This window comes from Dermacentor silvarum, chromosome 2 (assembly GCF_013339745.2).
Source record: "Dermacentor silvarum isolate Dsil-2018 chromosome 2, BIME_Dsil_1.4, whole genome shotgun sequence".
In the NCBI taxonomy this organism is placed as follows: Eukaryota; Metazoa; Arthropoda; class Arachnida; order Ixodida; family Ixodidae; genus Dermacentor; species Dermacentor silvarum.
The window spans coordinates 103,044,418-103,071,470 of NC_051155.1; the positions used below are offsets into that span (position 1 = coordinate 103,044,418).

A 27,053-nucleotide genomic window follows, 5' to 3' on the forward strand; every position below is an offset into this window, starting at 1 on the left:
CTTATACTTTCCTAAGACGTTACCAAAAGCATTTTTAATGATTTATCGAAATCGCAATTGCTAACTGCGCTTTCGATTGTATAAGACACTCGAGACGCATTCGCGCCGTCGCCGTCGTTGCGATGTCCCGCTTGCGGACGCCGTGTGTGCGGTTTGTGCGCAGAGCGTTAGAAGGTCTTCATGAAGACGGAGTGCGTTTGGCTGCAAAAAAACGACGAAGCGCAATCCACCCATGGTCAAGATTTCACTCAATCCACTCCGTGGTGGAGCTAGGACAGCGTTCCGCCTTCCACTATCGGCGTAGGCGTTGTGCTTGCACAGTGCACTTTACCGATACTGCTGAGGTGCTGTGTGTGTGTTCACTGGTCATAGGAGAACGGACTGTAAAACTCAAGCTAACGTTATTGAATATTTTGCTGAGCGCTGAATAATTTCGACGGTGTCCTGTCGGTCTCATCGAGGTGCAATGCTTGCATCGACAATGGCGGTGCTCCTCGTTGCGCCAGCATTGTAAGACCTCAGGTAGCCACCGAGGGGGTGTTCTTTCCACCCAGCAGCTGTTGCCTTGCGCGAAGAGTCACGTCAACATGATGCACCCGCGTTTAGTTGGAACATCGTCCTAGGAATTCAAGCCCATCGCTCAGCCAGGCTGTCGCTGTCAATGTATCGCCCTTCGGGGGAAACGGACACTTTTTTTAATGCGATTACCATTCTTTAGCCACTCCAGGCCACTTTGCGTCTCTATATATCCGTCTAGTCTCTTCCGCCGGCCCAGTGGCCCAAGTTTACTAACTGGGACCACTAAGTCTGCGCTCGCCGGACACGACGCCGTCGTGCTCGTTCCATGGTTGTCATTCCAGCTTCATCATCCATCTGACGTCATGCCGTCATCGGCACGCCGTCGTCGGCATCCCTTGTCATCGTGCAGCCGTCATCATATTGTATTTGTCGTTTCATGACCGTCATTCCACCTTTGTAATTTTAGCGTCTTAAAGCAGCGATAATCAGTGAGACCGGTAGAAGTACTCTCAGGCGCACTAAGCACTCTCCTGTGCAAGAGTCGTCCAATGCGATGTTCCCTTCAGGAGGACGCACGACCGTATTAAAGGGTTCCCGCGCGATATAGTTAAAAATGTGGGAGGCTGTACGTATAAGTATGACAACTGGTAAAATTGTCTCCTCTCGATTTATTGCCACAGAGCGCACAGAGGTATCCCCAAGCGAACTTCAGCAAAATGGATTGCCAAAATACTCGAGGGAAAAAAATCACCTGACAGTGATCCACTACGACGTTAGTGCGTTGGGAATCCCGGTTCACTGACTATGGCGCATATTTACGAAAAATTCTTATCTTAGCAATATTCGCGAAATAAAATGTCATCATTGTGATGCTCAACACATTGATAGCAAAGGCGTCCTACCAATGGCAAGCAACACTTAGGGAAGAAAAGCTTCCTGAATTTGGCCTTACATTCGCAAGTTAATCGAGTGCTAGACAGCATCGTAAGAACAGCAGCCTGTCAATCGTGATAGCGAAAACATAAGTGACGATGGTCAGTCAGTGACAAACAGCTGTTACCAAGAAACATTTTTCGGCCCTTGTCAGTGCGGACACTTGCCTGTCAACAAAAGGTTTCGCATGCATTTTTCATACTAGATACCGAAGTAAGGTTGCAATGACAACATTCACGATCTACACTGCACTATGAAATCCACTCGAATATCCAAGTAGAGTTCTTTTGTCACATTGGTTTACATCTATTGATCAAGCCTAATAGTTCTCTTCAACGTTTTCTTTCAGATCGACCTATGAACCCAGGCTACTTGCGAAGGGGTAAGGCGTTATTCTTTCAAACCCTAGCTTTAGAAACATGTTCATTTCATGCGACCAATAGACAACGCAACTACAAAACCGAAACGATAAAAAGGGACAATTATGAAACTAAGCTTTTCACACGTCCTTTAGCAAATATTCGAACATAGATAGTTGTTGCATTAGTTTGTTAACCTAAGTGACATTGAAAGTACACATTGAGAGCACTGGGGCGTTTTCGTGCGACTAAAGCAAGATTTATATTGGTTCTCTTGGCGAACTCTATTTTTTAGCCGAGTTGCAGTGTGCTTGCTTCTACTGTGTTAGTGATCTTTAGGGCTGATATGATTTTAATGCATTTAGAAATGGCCGCATGTCGCACCTGCAATTGCTGCATTGATTTGTCTCCCAGATTTACGCATCTGCATGCTTTTAAAAACGGTTATTGCTGGGGTATTTCTCCGCTTTTGCATGATTACAATTTCTGTCACAATTCACCACTACTACTCATCACACACCCCAGTTGTGATAAAGCTGTCCTAAAAGCATTGTGCTCGTTGGATCCTTGAATTATGCCTTGAGAACAGCTTCATTTAAACCTTTAGTTTGATGGCAAAGTGAATATGAACGCAGCACACGTAGAGTTCGTTACATTTTGTATCTCGCCGCGCTGGCGTTGGCCGCAGGAACGCAAGAATTTGCTCGACGAGCAATGATTCACAGGAACTATCTTTTGTCTTATTTACGCAATGATAACAGCACTTCTCATTGTGGGAAGGGAGCTGTTGACAGAGCTTCAAAAAGCGCATTCGCGAGAGCCCACGCAAGACTGAGCGATGACGCCAAAGTTAGTGTTAGTGTGCTGTTAGAATGCACGCACTTAAAAATTACAGCAAAAGTACTCCTGCCTATTCGAAGGCTGCTTACCACTGCCAGCCGAAAGCATTAATTGGTCACTTTCTAAGCATGTGCATCTATCAACATTGCTCTACACAAGGCCGGGGCAATGGAACGATTTTATTGCAGTGGTTGCATTCGCTCTTCATCAGTGGTTTTAGTATGCCCCAGCCCACGTTATCGAAGGGACTGACCGGTCGTGAACGATAGGCAGCAAGAAAAAGAATAGACTCAAGCGAAAGAAAATGTCTACATTATACTCGCAGGGAATATAGCCAAATGCATTGTAATATGCAGTACCTCGCCGCACCCGCTCCATGATTGTCACTATCAATCAATCAATCAATCATGCTTATTTAACGTGCCCAGGAACAACCATAAGATCTGAGTGCTGGCGCACACATACATTACAAACCAAAAACAAAACACTGCAGGGGAATATAATTAAAAAATAAATGATTAAAAATAAAAATGGTGAAAAGAAGAGAGTACCGAGAACAAAGCGCAAAGTAAATACAAAAGAAAAAGGAGGAGAAGGGCACTTGAACAATGCATAAAATTATAACACAAGGCAAAGCTCGGAAAAGAACGATGACAAGGAGTTATGAAAGATATCAAGATCACGAAAGTAAGCGTTGTAAAGACTCTGTATCCTGTGGACGGTTGAGTGTTCGTGATGACAGGCAGGAACATGGAAAGGTCTATGTTCTCTGGTGATCTTGCGTGGGATACGAAACATGACACAGCTGAGAAGTTCGGGACACGTGAGGTTACCGTGAATGAGTTTGAAGAGAAACAGGAGGTCAGCGCGATTACGTCGGTCGCGAAGGGAGGGCAACGACAACAATGCAACAGTGCTAGTACAGGGTGCAATGTCCAGGTTTGCAAAGCGGTAATTATATATGCTTAGAAACTGTTTCTGGACACGATCTATAATGTCACTGTTGGATCTAGAAGAGCCATTCCAGACGACCGACGCATATTCGAGTTGAGGAAGACAGATGGTTGTGTACAATTTGCGGAACGGAGTAGGAGACTTGAATTCCCTCGATAGTCTGCATACAAAACCTAGAGAGCGCATACCCCGCATTGCAACACGTTTAATGTGCGCCGAAAAGTGTAAGGTTGCATCAAAAAGTACACTAAGATCATCGATCTCGCCGACCTTACACAACGGCACAGAATCTACAGAATAAGAAAAAGAAATACTTGCTGTTTTGCGAGTGAAAGTCATGACTTTGGTTTTAGCAGCATTCAAGGTAAGCTTATTATCCTTGCACCATTTAGAAAAGGAAGACAGGTCAGACTGCAGGGCGCGGCAGTCATCAACAGTGTGAATTTCCTTAAAAATCTTGATGTCATCGGCATATAGAAGGAAAGAAGAGTTCCGAATAACAGAAAGAACGTCATTAATAAAAATTAAAAAGGAGTGGTCCTAATACTGACCCTTGAGGGACGCCGCTAGTTGCCATGTAAGAAGAAGACGTTTGACCATTGACGTTAACATAACACGATCTATCAAGAAGATAACTGCGCAAGAGGTTCACAACTGACGAGTCAATATCAAAGTGCGTAAGCTTCATCAGAAGCAGCGAGTGGCTGACTACATCAAAAGCCTTGCTGAGATCACAATAAATGGTGTCAACTTGCCCCCTTTGAAGTACCGGCGTGGAGATCTGTGTCATGAAACTTGTGAGATTTGTGATAGTGGAGCGGCCGGTCAGAAATTCATGCTGATTCGGAATGAGCGAGTTCTTCACAGTAAAAGACAATATGTTGTGAAGAGCAAGCTCAAAAATCTTGGACGTAGCACATAGAACAGAAATTGGGCGATAATTTGAGACATCGGTTTTACAGCCAGACTTAAGTACAGGAAAAACACGAGCAGTTTTCCATATGTGAGGGAAAGTGGAAGTAGTCAAAGAGTTATTAAATATAGACGTCAAAACTGGAGCAAATATACTGCCGTAAGCTTTTAGAATTGCGGAGGGGATGCCATCAGGGCCGCAGGATAGGGAAGGTTTCAAGCGCTTAAGGCATTCGTGGACAAGCTTTTCATCAAACAACACCACACTAGATGTAGGAACTGTTGTCTTCTGCTTACTGACACCAGCGTTGAAACCTACATCTTTATATAAAGAAGAGAAATGGGCTGCAAAACAATCCGCGACTGCTTGGACTTCTGCCCCTCTAGAGTCAAGTAAGCGAAAACACTCTCCATGTTTATTGGAGCGCTTGCGGATATACGTCCAAAATTCCGCCGGCCGGTCGGAGGCACTCTTTTCCAAGAATGCCATATATGAGTCTAGATCCCGCTTATAGGGACGTTTACAGAGAGCCCGAAAAAAGCGGAATTCATCTCTGCACTCATTAGGCAACGGAAATCTAGATTTTCGGTGTGCGCAATCTTTCTGCTTTAGGGAAATTATGAGTTCAGATGAAAACCAGTGGGGATATCTAGAGCGTTTAGGCCTGTACTGGGGAATGTATTTGCGCATACTGCTCAAGACAAGCTCCGTAAACTGATCTACTTGGTCATCAACGTTGCTTTTGTCTGTAACCAGTGACCAGTCGGTGGTGGACAAAAATTATATAAACCGAGATAATCACCACGCTTGAAAGCAAAGCGTGGGGATTCATTTATGCCACTGGAGGAGCTCTGCCTCAGTGCTGACACAGAGGCAGTTATCTTTAGTGGCGGATGAAACTTATCGGTACGCACAAGGAAAATTTCGGAACGAGATACATCTAAGACTTGAGCATTCGAGATGCAAAGATCCAAGACGTTGCCACATTCTCTGTGGAATGATTGTAATGAGAATATCTAAGTGTGTTCCAATGAATACTTGGTGTATTAAAATCACCAAGAATAATTACTTTGTGCTTACTATGGGAGGATATTACGCTTTCAATGGAAGAGATAACCTCATCAAACAAAACAAATAATAATAATAATAATAATAATAATAATAATAATAATAATAATAATAATAATAATAATAATAATAATAATAATAATAATAATAATGTTTATTCACCAAAAAAAATACAGAGCAACACAAACAGGCCGGTCTAAGCCTCAATTGGCTTGTTGGACCGTGCCATGAACATAATACAAACGGTAAATAAAAAGATGTTGATGAGACAGAAAGACAAAGAAAAAAAATGACCAGAAAAAAATAAGATAACATTTGGTTATTCTACGTGAAACAGAAGTTGAAGCAGGGGAAATGATGATGACAAAGCGTTGTGGAAGTTAGTTTCACCATGACTCCTTCAATAGTTCTTTCAGCATGCTTTTTGAAGTAGAGTTAAAAATTTCATTCGGTAACTTGTTAAAAATATAAGCTGATGTTCAGTACATAATTCAAAAAATCATTATTGTGTTTATCGACACCATGATTACACATCGTATAACGAACATTTCACTTGTGAAGTACAATAAACGTTGTAGTTTTACCGGCTTGAATACTAATGAGGTGTTCACCTTAGATGTGGTCGACCCTGTACATATAACCATACAGCGTAAAAGGAAACGGCCATTCCAGCACGACATTTCAATTTTCGCAAGGCTTTCTGTTTCGTTTATCTTCAACATCTACATTTTTCGTTTTGTCTAATCGACAATATCTTTGTGCTTGGAATTTTTGGCTGCTACCCTGCAGATCTGAGCGGTCTTGTGTGCCACACGCACACTTATGGGTTCCTGAGATCTGCCATACCGGACAGCTGTGACTTTGTCATGGTCGACGTGCCGACGTCGTTGCCTCAGCCGCATCCCCTTTACTCGTACATGGCGACCATCGACATCGATCCAGGTATTCACCACTCAGTCTCACAGCGATAATACCTCGTTCACGAGTAATATCGTCACGCTTTTGATACTACATGGTGGCAGACGCCACGATTTCATTCCTATTGTTTTAAAGAAACGCTTGCTTTGCCTATTCTCCTCACTTTTGGGTGCTGGCTCCTGGCTGTGAGTTACACGATTGGCCGGTGGCGGACATAGTGCAAACAAGCACCGTATTTTATCCAGATAAATGTTTTGATCCGAAGATTTGTGGTTGCTCAGGTGAATTCGGTAGTAAAGGAATCACTTTAGGAGGCAGATGGGACACTGAATATAGTTCCGGATGACCGGCCGTTCCCGTTTGCCAAACTGGCAACGACCGGTATCTGCGCTACAACGACAGGCTTCTCGGCTGTTTATAAAGATTCTCAATATTGAATGTTCCATTCCTGTACAAAATGCTCCATTTCCCCTCCATGTTCGCTCCTATCGAGAAGCACTGAAGCAGGGAAGAAAAATAAAGATTTCATGCAAGTTCATTTTTGTAACTTGGTGCAAATAAAGTGTTTGTGAACACGCGACAGGTACTTGCTGGCTATTCAGAATTCTTGCTCACGCACCTCCTTTTGTCGTCGCATGATCGGCACAATCGCGTATTTCCCGCCTGTGAACCGAAGGCAGCTCACGGACATAGCTCCTTTTCAATTTGGTTTGTATTACGCTGTAGTACATATGATGGAAACATTCAAAACGAATTTGTCCTGTCGTCATTCCGCTTAAATGCTTAAGGCTACGTTCACACTCGGGAAGCGGCAAGCGGGCGGAAAGGCCAAAGCGGCCGGAAAATCTTTTCCGCGCATGTCCAAGTTGTTCACATTTGTTTTGCTATCGCCGCGGCCACCGCTGCCGCTTTCGCCCACATCCATCTAGTCTGCGTACGTTTGTCGGCGTGGTGGCGCTCATTATCGCACCATTTCGAGCGGTATGTTCATTCATTGTCCCACCCGTCATCAAAAGTGTTCATTTCGCGCAACTTTGCGTGTCATCTGCGACCTTCGGTAAATTCCTCGTAGGCGTTCCGTAATTCTCTTCATACGGGCATGGTAGCGCTGAGTCAAAAGTGTGTGCCTAGGCGTGATATTTCTTTAATAGCTTTTATTTACAGGTTGCAATAACATTTCATCATTTCGTATTATTGGCGGCGCCTCCAGTACACCAAAGCTAAGACCCGGGCTGGTCCTTGTGTTAAGGCTCGCCGAAGCCTGCGCGTCCTACGTGAGACCTATGCTCCCAATCAATTGTCGCGACGAGAAAACCACCGCGCAACAAAAAAAGCGCCCTGCGACTTTTGAAACATACCGCGCCCGTGCGAGGAGAATTGTGGAGCGCCAACGAGGAATCTGCCCAACTTTTTTCTGCCATCAAAGTGGGAGAAGACATTTTTTTATACTTCTACCTACTTGTTTCCTAGAAATGGACAATGAATAAACGGAAAGAGCGGACACCTCGGAAGCGGCTGTGGTGGGTTCGCCCAGCTTTGAAAAAGCGCGAGAAGTTGGGTCACCCCAAGGCTTCGTTGCTGCACCTCCGGTCGCGCGACGTTGAATACTATCGCTAGTATTGCTGACAGTACGTTTTAGTACCACGCTTGTCGTAGAGAAAGTGGTGGATCTAGATCGCGTCGAGCACCATCGCGTCGAGCACCATCGCAGTCTACACTTTTGGTGCCATGTACAATTTTACGACCGGATGTTTACATGCTAGTGGAGCTTCCGGTCGAGCGGAACGACTTTCCGCCGCGATTCCGCCTCGCCATGGCGAAAAAATCGGTCCGAGACCGATTTTGCTTTCCGCCTGGTTTTCCGCCCGCTTCGCCGCCTAGGCGGGCGGATTTTTAGAAGTTTTTGCCGCTTCCGCCTGCTCCGAGACCAAGTGTGAACGTAGCCTAAAACAGGATATCTCTTTACGTATTACACGAAGACAATTGAACGTCTCTTCGATATTTTCACGTTAAAATCTCATTTTCTTTGCCTAAATGCGGTGAACAAGATTTTCTGACGTATGATGGTTTCGCATACTGACGTCGCGTCACGGATTTTAGTGTTTCGCGACGTCCAAAATGCACATTTCTAGTGTTTTTCATCGTCTGAGGCTACACAGCAGTGCAGCCGAAATTAATTACATTTTGGGTCTGTCTTCACACTGAGAATAATTATTTTAGGTAATTCTTTCCCAGTTACTTTCAAAACCCGTCATCTCACCCTACGGGCAACCATGGTGGGATGCGAAAGCATCGCGGGGGGTGCGCATCGAGTTTCCGTTTCGTTTCACTTGGCAACACAACCCAATGAAAGTTAGAGTGAGAGAATGTATTGAGAATGTATTGTATTGTTGCTGAACTGGCCTCGAAGCACGCCGACGGCCGCGTTACGCTGACGTTCGTTCTGGACGCTGCCGACTTTGCTTAGGTTGTTGTCGAACCAAAGCCGGTCGCACACGTTGCAGCTGTGCCCGAAGCTCCGATCGAGGACATCGCGCTTAAACCGCGCGTCAGCGCCGTTGAAGCCCGGGCGTTGTAATGACCGAGCTCGAACGTGTTGCTGCTCTGGCCGCAGATTCGCGTTGCCTCATCGCTTCTGGATCGGGAGCTGCCGCTCGACGCTGTCGTTGCGCTTCGACTTTCCGAGCCCGGAGTTCGGGGTCGGCTTGATAACGCTGACGTACCACTTCGGCGTGCCGAGCCCGTGTTGCTTCCGTAGAAGTTTCCTGCCGACGTTGACGTTTACGTTCGGCTTCCCTGGCCCGAAGTTCTGGGTCCGCTTGTCGACGCTGAGGTTTACGTTCGGCTTCACGAGCCTTCCGCTGCTCCGCGGCGGTGGCGCTGCCACTGCAACTAGCGCAAATGTTGACGTTGTTCATGGCGTTTCGCACATCGTTGCACAGAGAGAGAATGACGGAAGCACAGCGAACGCGCGCTTTATACTGTGCCGCGACACTTGCGCCGCCTACCGGCGTACCCTTAGAGAAAAAAGGAGAGTGAGAGAGAGTTATATGCAATAAATTGCTGCGCCGCACCTGTGGCGGAGAGGGGGAGAGCGCACACCTACGTAGGAGAGAAGAACGAGGGAGAGTTGCGCATGCGCAGTATGGGTGTGGACGCCCCAGAACGGACACTGCTCCGAGCATAAGATGCTCTCGCATCTAAAAGTCTAAAGGCAATCTGCAACATATTGTAGAAGGGTTCTCATGAAAATACGGCAGGGCATTCGCGCTGCTCACGCAGGAACGATGTAGACCTGTACACCTAGTGTGCTATACGCTGCCAAAATATGTGTAACCTCACAAAAAATTGTGTTCACGTACGACCGTTCTCATTTTGCCGTGTGCTGTCTTTTATCTCTTGCTTGATTTCAGTTTCGTATGAAACGGACATAGTGCAGCACATGGGGAGCGCTCAGGGCAAGGCGCTCCTATTGGCGGTCGAGAGGCGCGTTTTGCGAAGCAGCCCTCTTCAGCAGAATGCCGTTGCAAGGGGACTGGTCCAGAAAGTCGTCGATATGAACGCGCATGGCATCGCGCTCTCCGACAGATTTATTTCAGAAGCCGACACCAGGGTCATCGCTCAAGATGCCCAGGTAGGCTTAGTAGAACTCCGCTGCAGAGTGAGAAGGTTCAGCAAAGCTTGAATACTTAGCTGCGATTGGAGTCCCCAGAAGAAGTACCGGTGTAGCACTGTCGAGTCAATACAAAGTACAACGGCCAAATTTATGTGTTTGGTGATTTTCGAAACACTTACCACCATCAAATTACCCATCATCCTCCCTTCAGTAGACGGACAGTCGACCAGCTATGCCAATCAGTTTTCGAGTTTTCTGTGATTAAACCCTACTTCAAGGTCCTTCCGACGCAGATTCGATCGGAGCTTCCTGTTCCACGAGATATAAATTATATTCAAAGCTTACGGTGTAGACTTCGGCCAATGGTGTGCAGTTCTCGGCGACTCTTCAGCTCACTTAGCATTGAACATCTCCATACTTCTACCAACTCACTTTTTGCCTATGGCATAGGGTAACAGATTGTGCTATCAAAATTGGTTGTCATGTAACACAATGTTTCAAAATTTCGGAAATTAATACGCGCACGCATGGGTATTAGGTGTGGATACTTGTGCATGCTCATTTATTATTCAGGGTGGTTCTTGCTTTTCGCTCATGCATTGTGTTGTTTATTTTACCGGGCTGTTTCTTTTATATCTTTTGTGACATCTACTTCGCCGGTTACACGATGCCATTGTTATTTATTTCTTGTTGGCTCACAATGGTTCAATAGTTATATCGACTGTTTTTTGCAGTGGCCTCGTTTGGAATTTTTCTTTTTATTATAGATTATCCTGCACTTTATTGACAAAATGATGTAATTTGTTATTTATGTTGCCCCTGATGTTAAACCTCTTCACTGACCTTTCACCGAGTATAATACATGGTGATAGTGGTGTGGCCATCACATTTAGACCACGTGAAAATATCTTGACCTACTCAAGTCGTTCGATTTCTTCTTAGTGGCAAAGGTTTTTCACGGCAGCAAGTTTTCGGAGGTGACTTGGCAAGAAAATTTGTTAGATGTGGCAAACAGCGAAAATTTTCTCTGTTATTTTAATTGTAAATTTTCTTCCGTGTACTAAGCTCCTTTGCTTGTCGATTGTGCTTATATATCACTTGTAATTACTCTGCAGTGATAGCAGTTAATTAATCTTCTCCGAAAGAGGTTCTTGCTCTCATTCGCGTCTGCTCTCACTAGTACAGTTCACGTGCTACAGTGTATAGAATATGAGGGAAAACATTTGGGACAAAATTCAGCAACAAATATTTTTTTTTCTAAAGACATGTTTACCAATGTCTTCCCACCTTCGCTTGTATTATGTCAGACATCACTATCCGGCTGCACTTGGTCAGATGAACAGCTCTAGAGTATAAAAACTTCTTCCAGTCGACGACTGTTCTTGTTCATAGCGGCGAATGCAAGTAACATAAACCGTGATGCAGAGGAAGTTTCTGTATAGCTTTCGTTGATTCTCGTGTAACACATTACGTTTACCCGAACAGTGCGTGCGTCTCTTCTCAAACAGCGCTGACTTGTATAACCTGATGGTTATACGATAATGCTATTTCGTTTCGCGCTGCGACACTAATCAGAACCGTGAACCGCACGCGTTAGCATTCGTATCCGCAGGCCCTGTACGAAAGGAATTGAATTTAGCGAGAGGAGTCCTTACATTATAATGGCTCAGGCTTCGGTCTGTCTGACACGTCACAACGACGAAATTCTCTCTAAATAGAGGGCAAGCAAACTCGTAAAATCAGTTAGAGGCCAGATTCTCTGCTTAATAATATATAACAATCCATGAGAGACCAGGCACTTTGACGTAATCTCTCTCTATATATCCTCTCATTGCCACCGAACACGGGATCAAGTTGAAATTGCCCATTAACAAAATGTAACTCAAATTACTCCTTTTGACGATTGCAGCGTAGTCTATTTAATAGAAACACCAATATATTTTATTGAAGTAACAGACTTTATGGGCACAAACATCGAAAGCTCGAGGAACTTAGTGCAGAGTTCTAAACGACGATGAAACGACATTTCGCAATAAGCGTGTTGTGGGCAATATTGGTATATACACTACACAAAATCATTCGATGCAAAAAGTTTATCTTCTACAAAATGAAATCTTAGTTGCTTTGTTCAGCTTTCTTAATGACAAAGCAGAGTATTTTTTATAAACCGCTATAAAAGCCCAGATATATCATCAATGCCATTGGTATAACATAAAGTGCTTGTTTTCTGGCCCTGCATATGTTCGTGGTAACAAGGCCTTGTTGTTGGCCTATAACATTTCTATAACACGAAGTGCAGCGTTTACTCTGTGCATTAATTTTTTCTGGCCTGCTAACGCTACTGAAAGGTTATTAATGCCATTCCAATAATTCCTTATGTTTTCTGTATAATTCTTAGGGGCATCTCTGTATATTTCATGTAAAACTTGTATAATTTTCAGAAGAATTGAACGTGAGCATATGTAATTATTGCCGTACATACGCAAAATTTCAGTAGGGAACTGAGGTACACAAAAATAGAAGCTTTGAAATATTAATGGTGACTCTATATATAGAGCAACGCATCAGTAGAAACACTGATTATCTCAAGAAACACCCTGTCGTATTAGCTCTACCATTTTCACGCCAGGAGATGCGCATGCTGGTGAGCTTTACAGGTTTGAGATTTCTTCGAATGGAGTACTTTGTCTTTGTATGAAGATTGAACCAATATTGAAGATTGCAAAGAGCAGAAACACACGTTTATACCGATGAGAAAATGTGTGCGCGCGTTTTGCTTGTTATACAACATGAAAGGAAAATACTGGGCAGGAAATATTTCACATTAGTTCAGAACGTTAGTTTTTATGGACACTGCAAAATTGGCACATAATATTTGACCGAAAAACGAAAATAAATGTGGAAGTTACTTGGCTACGAAATAATGTATAAACGCATAACCCTAATGAGTGCATCGAAAAGCAGGCATGCACTCTAAAAAGCATCTTCATATAAGACACATCCATATGCTAATGAATTATATTTTATGCGTGCTGATCTCATCCTTATCGTAAGCTTGTTACGGTATTGCCTGAACTCCTTCCAGTCGTCTGACAGCAGAGCTTAAAATTTTTCATACAGCTGATTGTTCTCTTCCCTTTGTTCATGTAACTCGGGTGTAATCCAAGGTTTCTGGATTTTCAATTCCTCTTTTATTTTTGAGAGGAAAGTGAGCGCAGTGTAAACGTTTAAAATTTTAAGAAATTCATTCTAAGCGTCATTGGCGCCTTTAGTTGATGACGTCATACAAGTCTATTTGCAGTCGAACATCACGGACCGCATCAGGCACTCCGTCAGTAATGAGCCTGTACGAGTTTGACTCTCAATTGCTCTCGATGCTGGGCTGTCCATACAAAAACCAACGAAAGATGGTCGCTGATATGGCTTGACAGAGCACCTGCCAAGTGTTTTTTAGAGCATTCGTGATGAGAAGGTCTAACATAGAACTACAGCCAGCTGTTACTCTGTGGGGACGTTGACCATATTCTTGAAACCATAGGATAATGTGAGATCATTTAACTCTCGAGAGGAGTGACTAGGACGACTCATATCCATGTTGAAATCACCTGCCACTATTAACCTATATTTGTTATCTGAAACAAATGTGAGGAAAGTTTCGAAGACATCATTAGACATCAAGAAATCACCACGTGGTGTTCAATAGTGTACAGTAAACATTATGGCATCGGCACATACAGATAGAATCTCATAATCAGGGGTACATATAGAATATGAATCAAGTATGTGACATGCGAAATGGCTTTTAATAAGGAGCGCAACACCCCCACCGCAGCTGTATTCGCGATTTAAGGAATACGTATAATAGTAGTACCTAAAAGTAACACGTAGTATAACATTAGAGCACCAAGTCTGGGTTGGCATAACAACAGAATATTCAAAAATTAGCAAGATATTCTTCTAGACGAGGTGCCTTACTGCTAATTGATCTAGCAATTAAATCAATGCACTTAAGGGAAGCATATGAAAGCTTAGATACGCAAAGTTAAGATCATTTGGCAAATAATAACATCGTTAAGACATTTGGAAACTATTCAGCCTAATACGGAGAATGCACTTCTTATAGTCTGTTCAGGCTGTTTCTGTCTTAATGCGGGTGCCGCGTGCATCAGTAACTTTTCGCACCAGAACATTGCCATTTGCGTGCCACACATTGTTATAGGCTTTAGTTCTTGCGACTGTCTTCACCTCCCGGAGGAGGTGTCGATTATGGCGTCTGATGTTCTCTTGAATGAAAGTGCGCGGTTCACAATTGCTAAGGTCGATTCTCTTTCTAAGCCATTCATTTCAGGCTTCTTGTCATGCGAAAAGATAAATAACTCCTGCCATTCTTTCTGCTCCAGTTGGTAGCCTTTGAAGTGAGACAATGCCAGAGGCTGTCACATGACGAACTCTAAGCTTATTAGCAACTTTGATACTGCCATCGGATGCTCACTTGGCACTTCGGCTATGTCATGAATTTCGAGGTTTTAACTGTCTACCTGAAATGAGAGTGGTTCAGAGGTTCAATTTCTGCCTGAGTGGCTATCTGTGCAGTGCTCTTCTGTTTGAGTTGCACAACTTTCTATTTCAGGTCTTCGACGTTGTAGCTTACCTGATTAGAAATGTTCTTTTGGAAAACGTCACATCTGCATGAAATGAATGCTTTGTTCCATACTTTCTGCTTTTTGCAGAGGTAGAAGGCTATCGAACTTCTCGTTGAAAGTCAGCAAAATGGTTATTATATCGATTTCAGTTTTTTATATCTAGGAAGAGAAGGGAAGCGCAGTCAAGGACGGCAGAAAACTAGGTGGGGGATGAAGTTAGGAAATTTGCAGGCGCAAATTAGAATCAGCTAGCGCAAGACAGGGGTAATTGGAGATCGCAAGGAGAGGCCTTCGTCCTGCAGTGGACATAAATATGGGCTGATGATGATGATGAACTATTTCAGTATTCCTCTGATCACCGCTACCTCAGTACCCCTGCAAACCTGGCATCGCCTAGATGTTATGTGTGTCGTTTTTAGCATTAATTTTTTTTTTCTGTAAGGCCCTCACACATACCCAAGTGGTACCCGTTATACCAATGGTTATATTTCAGGTACCCATCAACATTTGAAATTGGAAGCTGACCGGATGAGCTTTATATCACGCATTATTTACACAAGCACAACGCACAAATCGAAACCTCTCCTTCGACGAAGGCACGTGGTCAGTCATTGTTGAGCCATCGTCTGCATTGTTCTTCACAGCAAATTCCAACCAACACTGATGCTGCGCATATAATAACTGAAGACGACTTTCCAATGACAAATGGCACTTACGAAACAAAGGTTCTGTGAATTCGGACATTAATTAAATATTTTCTCAACGGTTTTTGGAAGGAGTACAATACCACATGCCGCATCTTAAGGTACAAGGCATACAGTATTCAAGTATTGTTTACCGAAAGCTCGTGTACCGGGAATATATTAGCCAATGGTTGCTTGTTTAGTATTATGCATATTTGCTCTGAGCCTTTTTATCACACCTCTTGTTCTCATGGTTCTCATGAACAATGGGTGCCCGATACACCGCGTCAGAGCAATCACTTTTACTTAACTGAAGTTCTTGTTGAACTGATATTGGAGCGGTTAACCGCCCGTGACTCACCACCTTGTTACTTAAGAGAAGCTTCTTGATTTAGTGATGGGGTCATATACAGGTCCATCGATGTCATTTTACGCTTTCAACAATTTATTCGACTGAAATGAATGAACTCATGACATTTCGTCAACCAGTGTCCTAACGCGGACACTTTTTTTTAATGCAGATTCTTTCTGAAGAAATTCAATCCTATCACGGTCTTATCAGATACGACACGTTCCTCGGAAACCGTTCTGCTTTGAGGTCATTGATGTTGGATGTTATAAGGTATGGAAAACATTTCGCTTATTCTTCGTGCTTCTAAATTTTGCATACTAATTGAGAAAACTAAATGCTAGAAGCAATGAGTGCATTGAAAAGCGCCAGGTATACGGTAATTAATTGTGGTAAGCAAGGTTTCAAAAGATCAGAATTGCGCTTTTATTAGTGCAGGCGAAAGACAAAATTTCTGTTAACTGCCTACAATATGCATGCCTACGATTTTTTAAGTTAGCAGTTTTGTTTTTGTAGCGTTAGCTACACTGGCCTAGCCAAGCCCGTTTCGCGTGGCACATCAAGAGCCGTGCTGCGCATGCGCAAGGATCAGTGATGTCACACGGCTTGCGCATCACCGGAGCCACCGGAGCCGGCACCTCTCGCGCACTCCGCCGCCACCGCGCGCGACTCACCGTCGCCGGTCTGCGCATTCCAGAGGAGTGACGTCGTAGCCGTGGTAGACGCACTGGCGCCGGCGCGCGTTCGCTCGCTGTGCAGTCGCCGTCTGACACTGCGCTGGAGCCGCCGCGCTTCTGACTGGCGTTTGCCAGTGTGGTATAGTCATGGAGAAGGAGAGCGCAAATGCTGCTCAACAGCGCAGAAGAACGGAGAAGCTTGACTCATCGGATCCCGAAGTAGTTGCCTGGCAATTAGCGGTTGAGCGTAGGAGGAGTGAATACATGTGCCACATAATACGTATACCGCGTGTGTGTCATTGGAGCAGCAGTAAGCATGACAATCAAGCTAGTCCTTGACAATATAGGCAACCAGGAAAGCTAAAAGTAATCAGCTGAACCTTTGCTAACGCTACGTATATCCTGGCATAGCCGAGCTAAGCCACTGCAACTTTTTTAATTTGCAGTCTTTTTTTTTCTCGCTGCATTTAAATCTGTAAGGACGCGGTATGCCCGAAGCCCGATAGCAAGAGATGTGACGCTAAACTCACGAGATGTCAGCGCCCGTTTCAAATGACAACCAGAACTCTTCGGAAACAGTACCTGCCCCAGAAGCTCAGGAAGCACGGTTAATACAGGAGAATGCGGGCTACGTTGTATACATCCAGCATAGGCCCAACATTGGCACACACTATTGGCGCTGTATTGGGCCACATTGGTCCTTCAATGGACCCTGCGCAAGTGATAATTCGGTGGTGACTATGCAACCGCAGCCACAAGGAGCGTATTTCTTACATATTTTGAAGTATCGTCTTCCACGGTTGCACGATTATTGTTCTACTCCGTGAGATTAGTGCAGTTTTTCTCGGCTCTAATATTTTTACCTTATTACTTGATAAATCACGTACAATATATTCGAAATTGGAACATAATGGCGTTTTGTTACCTGTATGATTGCACCAACGCCGATGACGTCACTCATACGTCCCATACTGTCGCCTCTGTGTTGTTAGATGTAATATTGAGGCATGATATGCGCCCTCCCATTTCAAGAACATACCTACGGACGCCGCATGACGGTCATTATTCCTGTCAAGGCGTTGGACGCCCAAGAATGGACTGTATTTTAATCATACATTTGGGGAGTGCAAATTGTAGGGCGCGAATCAATCGTTCTTTGTTGGCAGCCGAAGATTACTACATGTGTAGCGCTGGAACCATTATCTGCACCGCCTTTTTTTTCATTTCTTGCACTTCGTCACTAACACACAGATATAATATACCTGCCAACCAAATAACTTCAAAATGCATAAAAGTTTAGGAGACACGACAACGGCGAGGAGGTAAGAGGAGATTAGCACGCAATTCTTTATGCTTTAAGTAGCATGCGCCACTTGTGGGATACATACGCACTTTAATACCAATACCTTATCTTAAGGCGCTGCATAAAATCAGCAGCAAACCTGAATCAGTAGATAATAACCTAGCCATATATTGTTTTAGAGCACAGTACCAATTCCAGCGATGTTATTTCATGTTGTGAATTTGGCTGCCGTACGAACCTGTCATTATAAACATGCTCCAAGGAAGTGCCCCGTTTGTGTCCATTCACCGTGAAAGGACTTCCAGCTGTAGGGTGGGAGACCGACCAGCGAAACCTATTCGCGAAACACATTTTTCGTAAAATACGCAGCGTTGTACCATTGTAGAACGAGCCCAATTTCAGAAACAGTTCACAGGTATACATAAAATCGCGCCTTTTTTCTCCGAAATTGGCCACTGAGAAGGACAAATCTTTTATAATGAATGGACGCAGAGTAATGTCAATTCCTTAAAAATACCAGCCCCGATGAATTTCAAAGATATGCACAAATGCGCCCAACATGGTATGATGACCCTTCCCTGCTAATTTTTATTTGCGTAACAGCCCATGAATAAGAAGCTTTCTAAAAAGCCGGCAGATCCCACGCCCTGTGGGAATCGACGTTATGCGAAGCAGTGTGCCGGGAGCCTACCAAGTTAACGAAACGACCATGAGAGCACCATGACGTAAGACGCTCTTTCATGACATGCATGAAAAGCATGTCATGAGTCCTCAAGCGTCCCTTAAGCTACGCCTCAGAGAGCTTAATTCCTTAGTCATGCTCATGACTATCACTTCGACCATCAACCTTTAGCCCTTTCCTTCACTTAGTACCACATTCCAACCCACTCTATTGGTTTTTGAGTGTTGATACTTTTTCGCTGAGTCATTGCCATTTTTGCTTAGTCATGGTCATGACTATGAATTCTACCATTATCCTTTAGTCTTTCCTTCGCTTAGTACCCACGTCCGAACCCATTCCATTGTTTTTTGAGTGTTAATCTTTTTTCGCTGAGTCATTGATTTTAGGCGGCTGTTTAATGACCTACATGACACGCTTGCCATGATATTCATCTTATGACCTATCATTTATGTTCGTCATACACTCTTGTCATACTATCCCAATTTTCGTACTTTCCAAGTTATCGAAACGACCATGCGAGCACCAAGACGTAGGCGGCTGTTTTGTGACCTACATGACACGCATGTCATGACATTCATGTCGTGACCTATCATTTATGCTGGTCATACCCTCTTTTCATACTATGCCAGTTTTGGTTCATACCAAGTTAACGATACGACCATGAGAGCACCAAGACGTAGGCGGCTATATATATATATATATATATATATATATATATATATATATATATAGTTGGAGTGCATACGGCAGGCATTGCCAAATCTTGACTGGGAGCTTACCACTGTCGTTGAAAAGAAAAGTGTACAATCATTGAATTCTACCGGTGCTAACATACGGGGCAGAAACTTGGAGGTTAACAAAGAAGCTCGAGAACAAGTTAAGGACCGCACAAAGAGCAATGGAACGAAAAATCTTAGGAGTAACGTTACGAGACAGGAAGAGAGCGGTGTGGATCAGAGAACAAACGGGGGTAGACGATATTCTAGTTGACATTAAGCGGAAGAAATGGAGCTGGGCAGGCCATGTAATGCGTAGGATGGATAACCGGTGGACCATTAGGGTTACAGAATGGATACCAAGAGAAGGGAAGCGCAGTCGAGGACGGCAGAAAGTCAGGTGGGATGATGAGGTGAGGAAATTCGCAGGCGCAAGTTGGAATACGCTAGCGCAAGACAGGGGTAATTGGAGATCGCAGGGAGAGGCCTTCGTCCTGCAGTGGACATAAATATAGGCTGATGATGATATATATATATATATATATATATGGATAGATAGACAGAGAGATAGATACTGTCAAAGTGGCAAATGTTCGCCATGAAATGCTTCGCATTTAAGACGTTTCTTTCCCGCATGCACCACTTTCACAATGACAGCAAAGCATCGATCACCTTCGTGTACCGAGTATCGGGGATCAGCCGCGCATTTACGCACCTGTACTTCGACAACTTCTATTCAACGAGAATGAACGAGAGGAACTTGGTGAGTTCAATTTACTGTTCACCTTCCTCTTGCCTTTTGAAGTAACTCGAAGCTGCAAGCCTAGTGAAGCTCGAGATTTCAAGAGATCATCAGAACAGCGCTATGCAGCCAACTTCCAGAACTTAACATAGACAGCCCTCGCAAGTTCTTTCTCCTGTTTCACTCTACCATCCCACAATTCTTTTGATGAAAGCATGAAGTTTACATAAATCGTACAAATAAAGTTAGTGCGAAACTTAGTAGCACTTTAAGCGTAAATTTTGTATCAGCAGCGTTTGTAAACACAGACGCCTTTAGAGGCTATTTGGGATAGTTTGAAGCATGCTACATTCATCTACTGTATGCTGTCCTGCCTCTAGCTTTAATATTTTAATATTGTTAATTGTGCCGGCATGCGTTGCATTTGCGAAAAGGGTACTTGCGGAAGAAGGCGCTTCGTGTTGCACACAACATTCATTTCATTTTCTTTGCCGTGCAAGTAGATTCGTGTTATACATTAACCGTTGCTAAAAAAGTATGAGGGTTCAAAGAAATCTGTCATTGACACTTTTGCCTTTATTCTCGGCATCATCATACTCAGAAAAAACGAAATTTAGTCAATTGAACCTCCTTCCACAGTCTGCTGGTGGATAGTCGCTGTTTGTTTCTTGCATGTAGGCTGATTAAATAGTAAGTTCATATTAGTTGACGGAAATATACCTGGTGTCTTTCTATGAATATTTTAAGTAATATTTAAAAATAGCCGTTTTGGAATAAAGAGACTTTCTTCGGAGACACGCCATCAGGGGTGACGACCACAGGTAACGCGTGGTAATTTACGCATCACTCATCACGCATCACCCAATCCACAGAACACCCAAAGGTGTGAATCATGCCATTTTCATGTCCTTGTGACTTGATCTGGAAGCCTATCTCATCAAAAAGACCAGAGATTGTTGTATAAGTGATTCCCCACTCTCAATACTGAACTCAGAATATGATTTCTTGCGCAACCGTAATTGACGCACACGTGTTATTCTTGAGATAGTGCAGTATACTTATTTTGCGAATGCGTGACAAGCTGATATATATGTGAAAACTTTCCCGTTATAAACAGTTGTAAGTAGCACTTGTCTTAGTCTTCCCTTCAAGTAGGTTGTATTTTATTGCGCTGATTTCCCTCATCAATAATGCCAGACCAACTAACTCAAAAGATAAATCCTTCCAGATACCAAGTGGGTGTGACCTGCGTTAGGCATTTGGCAGATGGCGATAAGTTGACCTTGGTTTCAGGTTTCGGAAGGAAATGATAGCTGCAAGGGTTTACGCATCGATATATATTATATGCCCTCTTGGAGAACCTGTCGCAACGTTTTCGCGTTTGCGGGAGATCCGTTACCAGTCCCGATATGAAATCGTTTCCGAATGTCAGTGTTTGCGGGGCAAAAGGTTACTTGGAACAAGAGTGCCAATCGCTCTTTCGTTAATCTCTTGCGCCAGAAACATTTACAATTAGGCACCAGCTAGCCCAACATCGTAGAATGCATAACTAATACGTTATTGAATGGCGTTTTTAGTGCTTTCTTTCGCTCTAGCCTGTTATATGTTCCTTCGCGCCTGGGTGGTTCACTACCCGCCGTGGTTGCTTAGTGCCTATGGTGTTGGGCTGCTAAACACGAGGTAGCGGAATCGAATCCCCGCTACGACGGCCGCATTTCGATGCGGGCGAAATGCGAAAACACCCGTGTACTTAGATTTATGTGCAGCTTAAAGAACCCTAGGTGGTCTAAATTAATCCGGAGTCCGCCACTACGGTGTGCCTCATAATCATATCGTGGTTTTGGCACGTAAAACCCCGTAATTTTCTTTTTCTGGGTGGTTCACTTGTGATATACGGCGTCCCTAATGGCGACGCCACTGCTTTAGACGTAGAACGTCACCAGTTATTATTACGAAATCTTTTATGGACAATTTATTTATGAAGGGCTGCCTTCTGCAGAGCTCGATCATCGACGATGACTTGGCCCATCCTTTGAACACATACGCTGGAAATAGGTCGATAGCGATTTCAATGACGCTGAGCGGAAAGCGGTGCGCGCCGTACACTTTGGCCAACTTCGCGACGCACGGAGCCTGCGACGAATTCGACTTGGATATGTCTGTGGTAAGTCTGTAAATATAATCTTAACCCCATTTCATTCAACATGGCTGTTTCAGCAAGATGGCCTCGGCTGAAAAATTTCATATATCAACATGTGTTTACCATGTGAGTACCGGCAAGTCATGACAGAGGTGCCCGGTAACGGTGCTATCTCTCGTACATAGGCTACTTCTTCAGTGCGCTTAACAGCTTGCTGAGATTGCTCTCGAGGGCGATATTCTGAAAACCCAGCGTGTGGTATAACTTACCAAAAAGGTATTTGTGTTTATTTATGGTTATCTAGTGATCTACGTTAAAAGTCGTGGGTAAGAAACACTTTTTTCTTTCTTCTTTAATCAGACAAAATGTGAAGCATTCACGTGGCAGGAAACTACAATTATTCTTCTCCAAATACCCAATGCCACTGGGTACGCGGCGCAAAATCTCAGTGAATACGAAATGATGAGGAGTAGCTTGATCTATGCAGGCACTGACTTAGCACACTAAGCGTTACTTTTTTGGAAGCACAACTTAGACTCCCAGTACGAGCGTCACACATTTTATTTTTGGCTGTTGTGATAGTTGTTCAGGCAGATGGAGTTACAAGTCTAACAACGACGCTTGCTCTAAACTTAAAATTCATGGAGCCAAGTTGCTAAACATGAGCATGGAGTATTTCTTGAGGAAGGGCGTTTATTAACGCCGGACGGCAGGCGGAAGTATTACACGACGGGCACAAAGACAGTCTCAGCCGGCGTCAGCAGCTCGCGATCTACGCTCGCACCTCCAGCTAAGACAGAGTCCCACTGCTGCGTCCGTTGCTTCATCCCCACTACAGTACCCCGGCGGCGAAGAGAAGCCATCCTGGCGACTCAAGGCGAGGTGAGAACAGGGGGGTCATGATATGACTTTAGGCGGCTCACGTGGACCACCTGGCGGCCAAGACGACGCTTGTCGGAGGTTGGGTTGAGCGGCTCAATAACATAGGTGACGGAAGATAGGCACTAGATGACGCGATAAGGGCCTTAGTACTGGGGGGCAAACTTAGGAGTCAGGCCAGGGGAATGAAACGGTATGCGGAGCCATTCGAGGGAGCCGACGGCGAAAGCTGGTTCAGCCAGATTGCAGTCATGGCGATCTTTCTGGAGGACTTGGTTGTCTGAAGTAAATGAACGGGCCAGCTGACGACACTCTTCAGCACATTGAGCCATTTCAGAAACTTGGCTGAATTCGGAGACGTCCGGACGATGCGGCAAAATGGTGTCGAGAGGGGTGCATGGTTCGCGGCCATATAAAATCGACTGTGTCGCGGTATTATTCGCGTAAGTGACGAACGGAAGAACGACATCCCAGTTAGAGTGGTCCGAATCAATGTACATGGACAGCATGTCTCTCAACGTTCGGTTGAAGTGCTCTGTTAGTCCGTTGGTCTGTGGGTAGTAGGCTGTAGACGTGCGGTGACTGTACGGCATGAACGAAGGAGCTCCTGAAGGACATCGGATAAAAACACACGCCCTCTGTCACTCAGTAGCTCGCGTGGTGCACCATGGCGGAGGACGAAATGATGTAAGATGAAGTTGGATTGTATCTTGTCTGGAAGACCACTCTATCAGAGGACGTGGCCGTTAGTCAGTGCTGTGTAAGCCTCACCAGTTCTTCTAACATCCCTAAGGCCAATATTAATCACAGGCAATGCCTGATAATTCTTCGAATAGTCCTGCTAAGCTAGCCTCACTCGAGAGGGTGAGCGTGTTGAACGTTGCCAGGTTCAGTTTCCATTGGCGGCCTGTCCATACCCAGAGATTCTTAGCACCCTCTGCCGCGTAGCAGGTCTGACCGTCGCCTTGTTCAGGTGCTCCGCAGCCACTGCGTGGGGACTGAGGGCCATGGGTTAATTGTTGGAGTCATGAGGGAGGTGGTGGCCGAGTACTGCACCAGGGAGGCCAATTCCTGTTCTGGTGAGGGCGTGACTTTCGTGAAGCTTAGTGGGCATTCCTACTTTGGTTGCACCTGAACTAGTATAGCCCCACTATCTTTTTATGGTCCCACTATATTTTTTCTTGCCCGTGTCAGGCACCACTCCATGCTGGAAAATGTGGTGGACTGGAGTAGGATTCGAACTTACGACCTTCAGATTTGAAGCCGGGTATTCTACCTCTGCTCCACGCCACGATCACCGTCTTTGATGTATCAGTTGCCAAATTGGTGTACACCTGCGAAGGTTCCTTTCATGGAGAAGCCTGTGTAAACGCGTGGCTTCACCAAAAACGACGTGCTTCATATTCGGCTGAAGCAAATTACAGCTGTTACTTTGTCGACGTAGAATGACACATGCTAGAAATGTTGCACGTTTGTAGTTTGAACTGCAACGTATTCATGAAAATGGTGTTCGGAAAATGAAGGAGCGCAAGTGGTACTATTATTTGCCGCATTGTAGATGCAGTATTGATAGTTTTATATCACCGCGTCACTGTCACAAAAGCCAATGTTATTAGGACTTACGGGACAAAATTGAAAACAAAAGTGTATCGATTCTTACAGTATTTCTTCTTTTTTGCAGCTGTGCGCACTGCCCCCAGGATACATCCAGTGCCTACATTACTCAATTATGACAAGACATTACGATACGGGAGAGCACCTGCCAGACGATGTCTTCTTCGAAGTGGAACATACTTTCACTGCTAAGGTCAGTATGACTCCGATACATTCTAAGTTCTACAAGGATACTGTGGTACACCTTCTATGGACCCTGAAACAATTTTCACGATTTTGTACGAGCGCACTGATTCGGCAGTGCAAGCACTTTCGAATTACCCACTTATAGCGCTCCGTATGAACCGTGCAATTTATTACTACGTTTTAAATTAACTATTGCTTGAGAACACACCAGCGCAACTCTTGATGTTGTCCCCGCACCTTTCTATTGTACAAATGATTTTACATAGGACACCACGCATGATATTGTGATGTCATTCATGTCACTCTAGCAAGCTATCTGATTAGCTTCCCAAGTGATGTCATCTTGAATAATTCAAGAATACAACTTCACTAAGCTTCTTTTTAAGGTTACACATAGCGATGTACACATCTACAAATAGAAATGTGTGTACCTGTAAAAAAATTTGGTATAGCTTGCACTAGTGGTGCAAGGCTAAATACACAGAGGAGCTGATCTGTTCCTAGCTGGTCGTGGCTATACGATGTGATGCTAAGTATAAGTGATGCTAAAGTATACTAAGTGTATAAGCATTTCCTCGTGGTCTGTGGCATGGGGAACGCCTCGCGAGGCACTTGCAATGCGAAGAAACGTAGGGGAAGTGGAGCGAAAGCTATGTATCGTGTACGGGCGGCGTGTATAGCAGGCGACACGCCGGGATGACGTCTCGGCGCATGCGCAGCTGGCAGGAGCTCGGCGAAGCCGTGTCTGCGTCTGGCGAAGCGAGCGCGCACTTGCGCCGGTTATTACTAGGCAACGCGAGATGACGTCATCGCTACTGCTTCGGCGCATGCGCGGCTAGGCAGGATTGGGCCAGGTAAAGTCCCTTAATACAGAAATTAGGGAAAATGTCCTCCACTCCCGCGCTTTCCTGCTCGATATCCTCTCCCAGCCGGCTGCGCGCTCTGCGCAGGGCACGCTAAGAGGGCCGCCGTGCGGGCGACGGCCGGAAAAAAAGCCTAAATTTCTTCGGCTTGTCTACTACTGGCTTACAGGATAGCTTTCTGAAAACTTCTATTCACGGATATCCCAACGCGTGCGTTCAATTTGAATAATTTAGAAAAAGAAGTTAGACGGCGCATAACTGATTCCTGGCTTGTGCCATGTGCATACATACTTCGTGGTGTAGGGTCTTTGGCGTGGCGCTGCTAAGTCCGAGGGTGCGGGATGAAATTCCGGCCTCGGCGGCCGCATATCACTGACGGTGGAATTAAAAAAACGCCAGTGTACCGTGCAGTGCGTGCACGTAAAAAAAAAAACCCCGGGTGGTCAAAATTACGCCGGAGTCCCCCACTATGACGTGCATCATGATTGTATCAAGATTTTGGCACGTAAAATGCCAGAATTATTCTTATTAAAGCGAAGCTTTCTATGTATCACTGATTCGTCCGTGAGCGCGGAAAACGCACTGCAGGAAACCCAACTTACGCACTGGAACTATCTGCGCATCTGCGCATACAATAGATTAACGGAGCACGCCATATGTATCGTAGAATACTACAGTTTACATTCGCCGTTGTACCGATAAAAACAATGGGAACTGCAACGCCACGCTACCCAGACGAACTGTATATATCTACATTGCATTACGCGCGTCACGCACCATGGGTAGCTCGCGGGTGCAGCGCACGGCAGAAGAGGCTGCCGTACGACGAACTAAAGTGCGAGCGCGATCGTGCTCGTAAGGCCGATTCCGTGTGTCGGCAAGCGCAGAACCTCTGACCGCCTACCACAGCGACCACAAGGCAATACTGTGCAAGTGTAGAGTCGTCCGTGAAAGTGTGAGTGTAATCAACGGCTACACGATCTGAAATAAAGGCTATGCAACTTAACGAAATGTGTCTCCACTTCTTTTTTGTGTCGCCACTTCTTTTTTCGCGTTTTGTTTAACAGCGGCGCTGTTTAAGCTTTTATTTTCCCCGCATAGCGTTCGCAAAAACTCGCCTAGCGATGACGTCACCACGCACAGCAGCTCCTCGCTTCACCTTGCGATAGCCAATCAATAGCCAATCAATAGCTACATTGATAATCGATCAATAAATAAATTCCTTAAAAATGCTGGGGGATGACTTGGTAGGGCTCAGCCTAGTCTAAATACGTGGCCAATGCCTTGCGATAACCAATCGATAGCTAATCAATCACTAGTCAATAATGACTCAATAATCAAGGAATTCCGGAAAATTCTGCAAATGAGTTGGTAGTGCGTAGCCTAGCCTAAATACGTGGTGAATACCTTGCGATATTCAATAGATAGGACATCAATAGGTAATCGATTAATAATC

The 27,053-nt window shown here is 44.6% G+C and overlaps 1 protein-coding gene across 5 annotated transcripts in view; it reads left to right on the forward strand.

Moving 5' to 3' along the window:
* The window catches only part of LOC119440262 (uncharacterized), a 144,282-nt gene that overhangs the window by 116,241 nt on the left and 988 nt on the right, over positions 1-27,053 (forward strand). Inside the window, exons 2-8 of one of the 5 annotated variants that reach the window (XM_037705187.2) lie at positions 1,802-1,834; positions 6,376-6,528; positions 9,918-10,138; positions 15,968-16,068; positions 19,831-19,936; positions 21,915-22,079; positions 24,616-24,741. In XM_037705187.2, coding sequence (XP_037561115.2) covers positions 1,802-1,834; positions 6,376-6,528; positions 9,918-10,138; positions 15,968-16,068; positions 19,831-19,936; positions 21,915-22,079; positions 24,616-24,741 — 905 coding nt within the window. The remainder of the gene's footprint in view (positions 1-1,801; positions 1,835-6,375; positions 6,529-9,917; positions 10,139-15,967; positions 16,069-19,830; positions 19,937-21,914; positions 22,080-24,615; positions 24,742-27,053) is intronic. The other 4 variants (XM_049661503.1, XM_049661504.1, XM_049661502.1 and 1 more) reach the window with 4 other exon arrangements.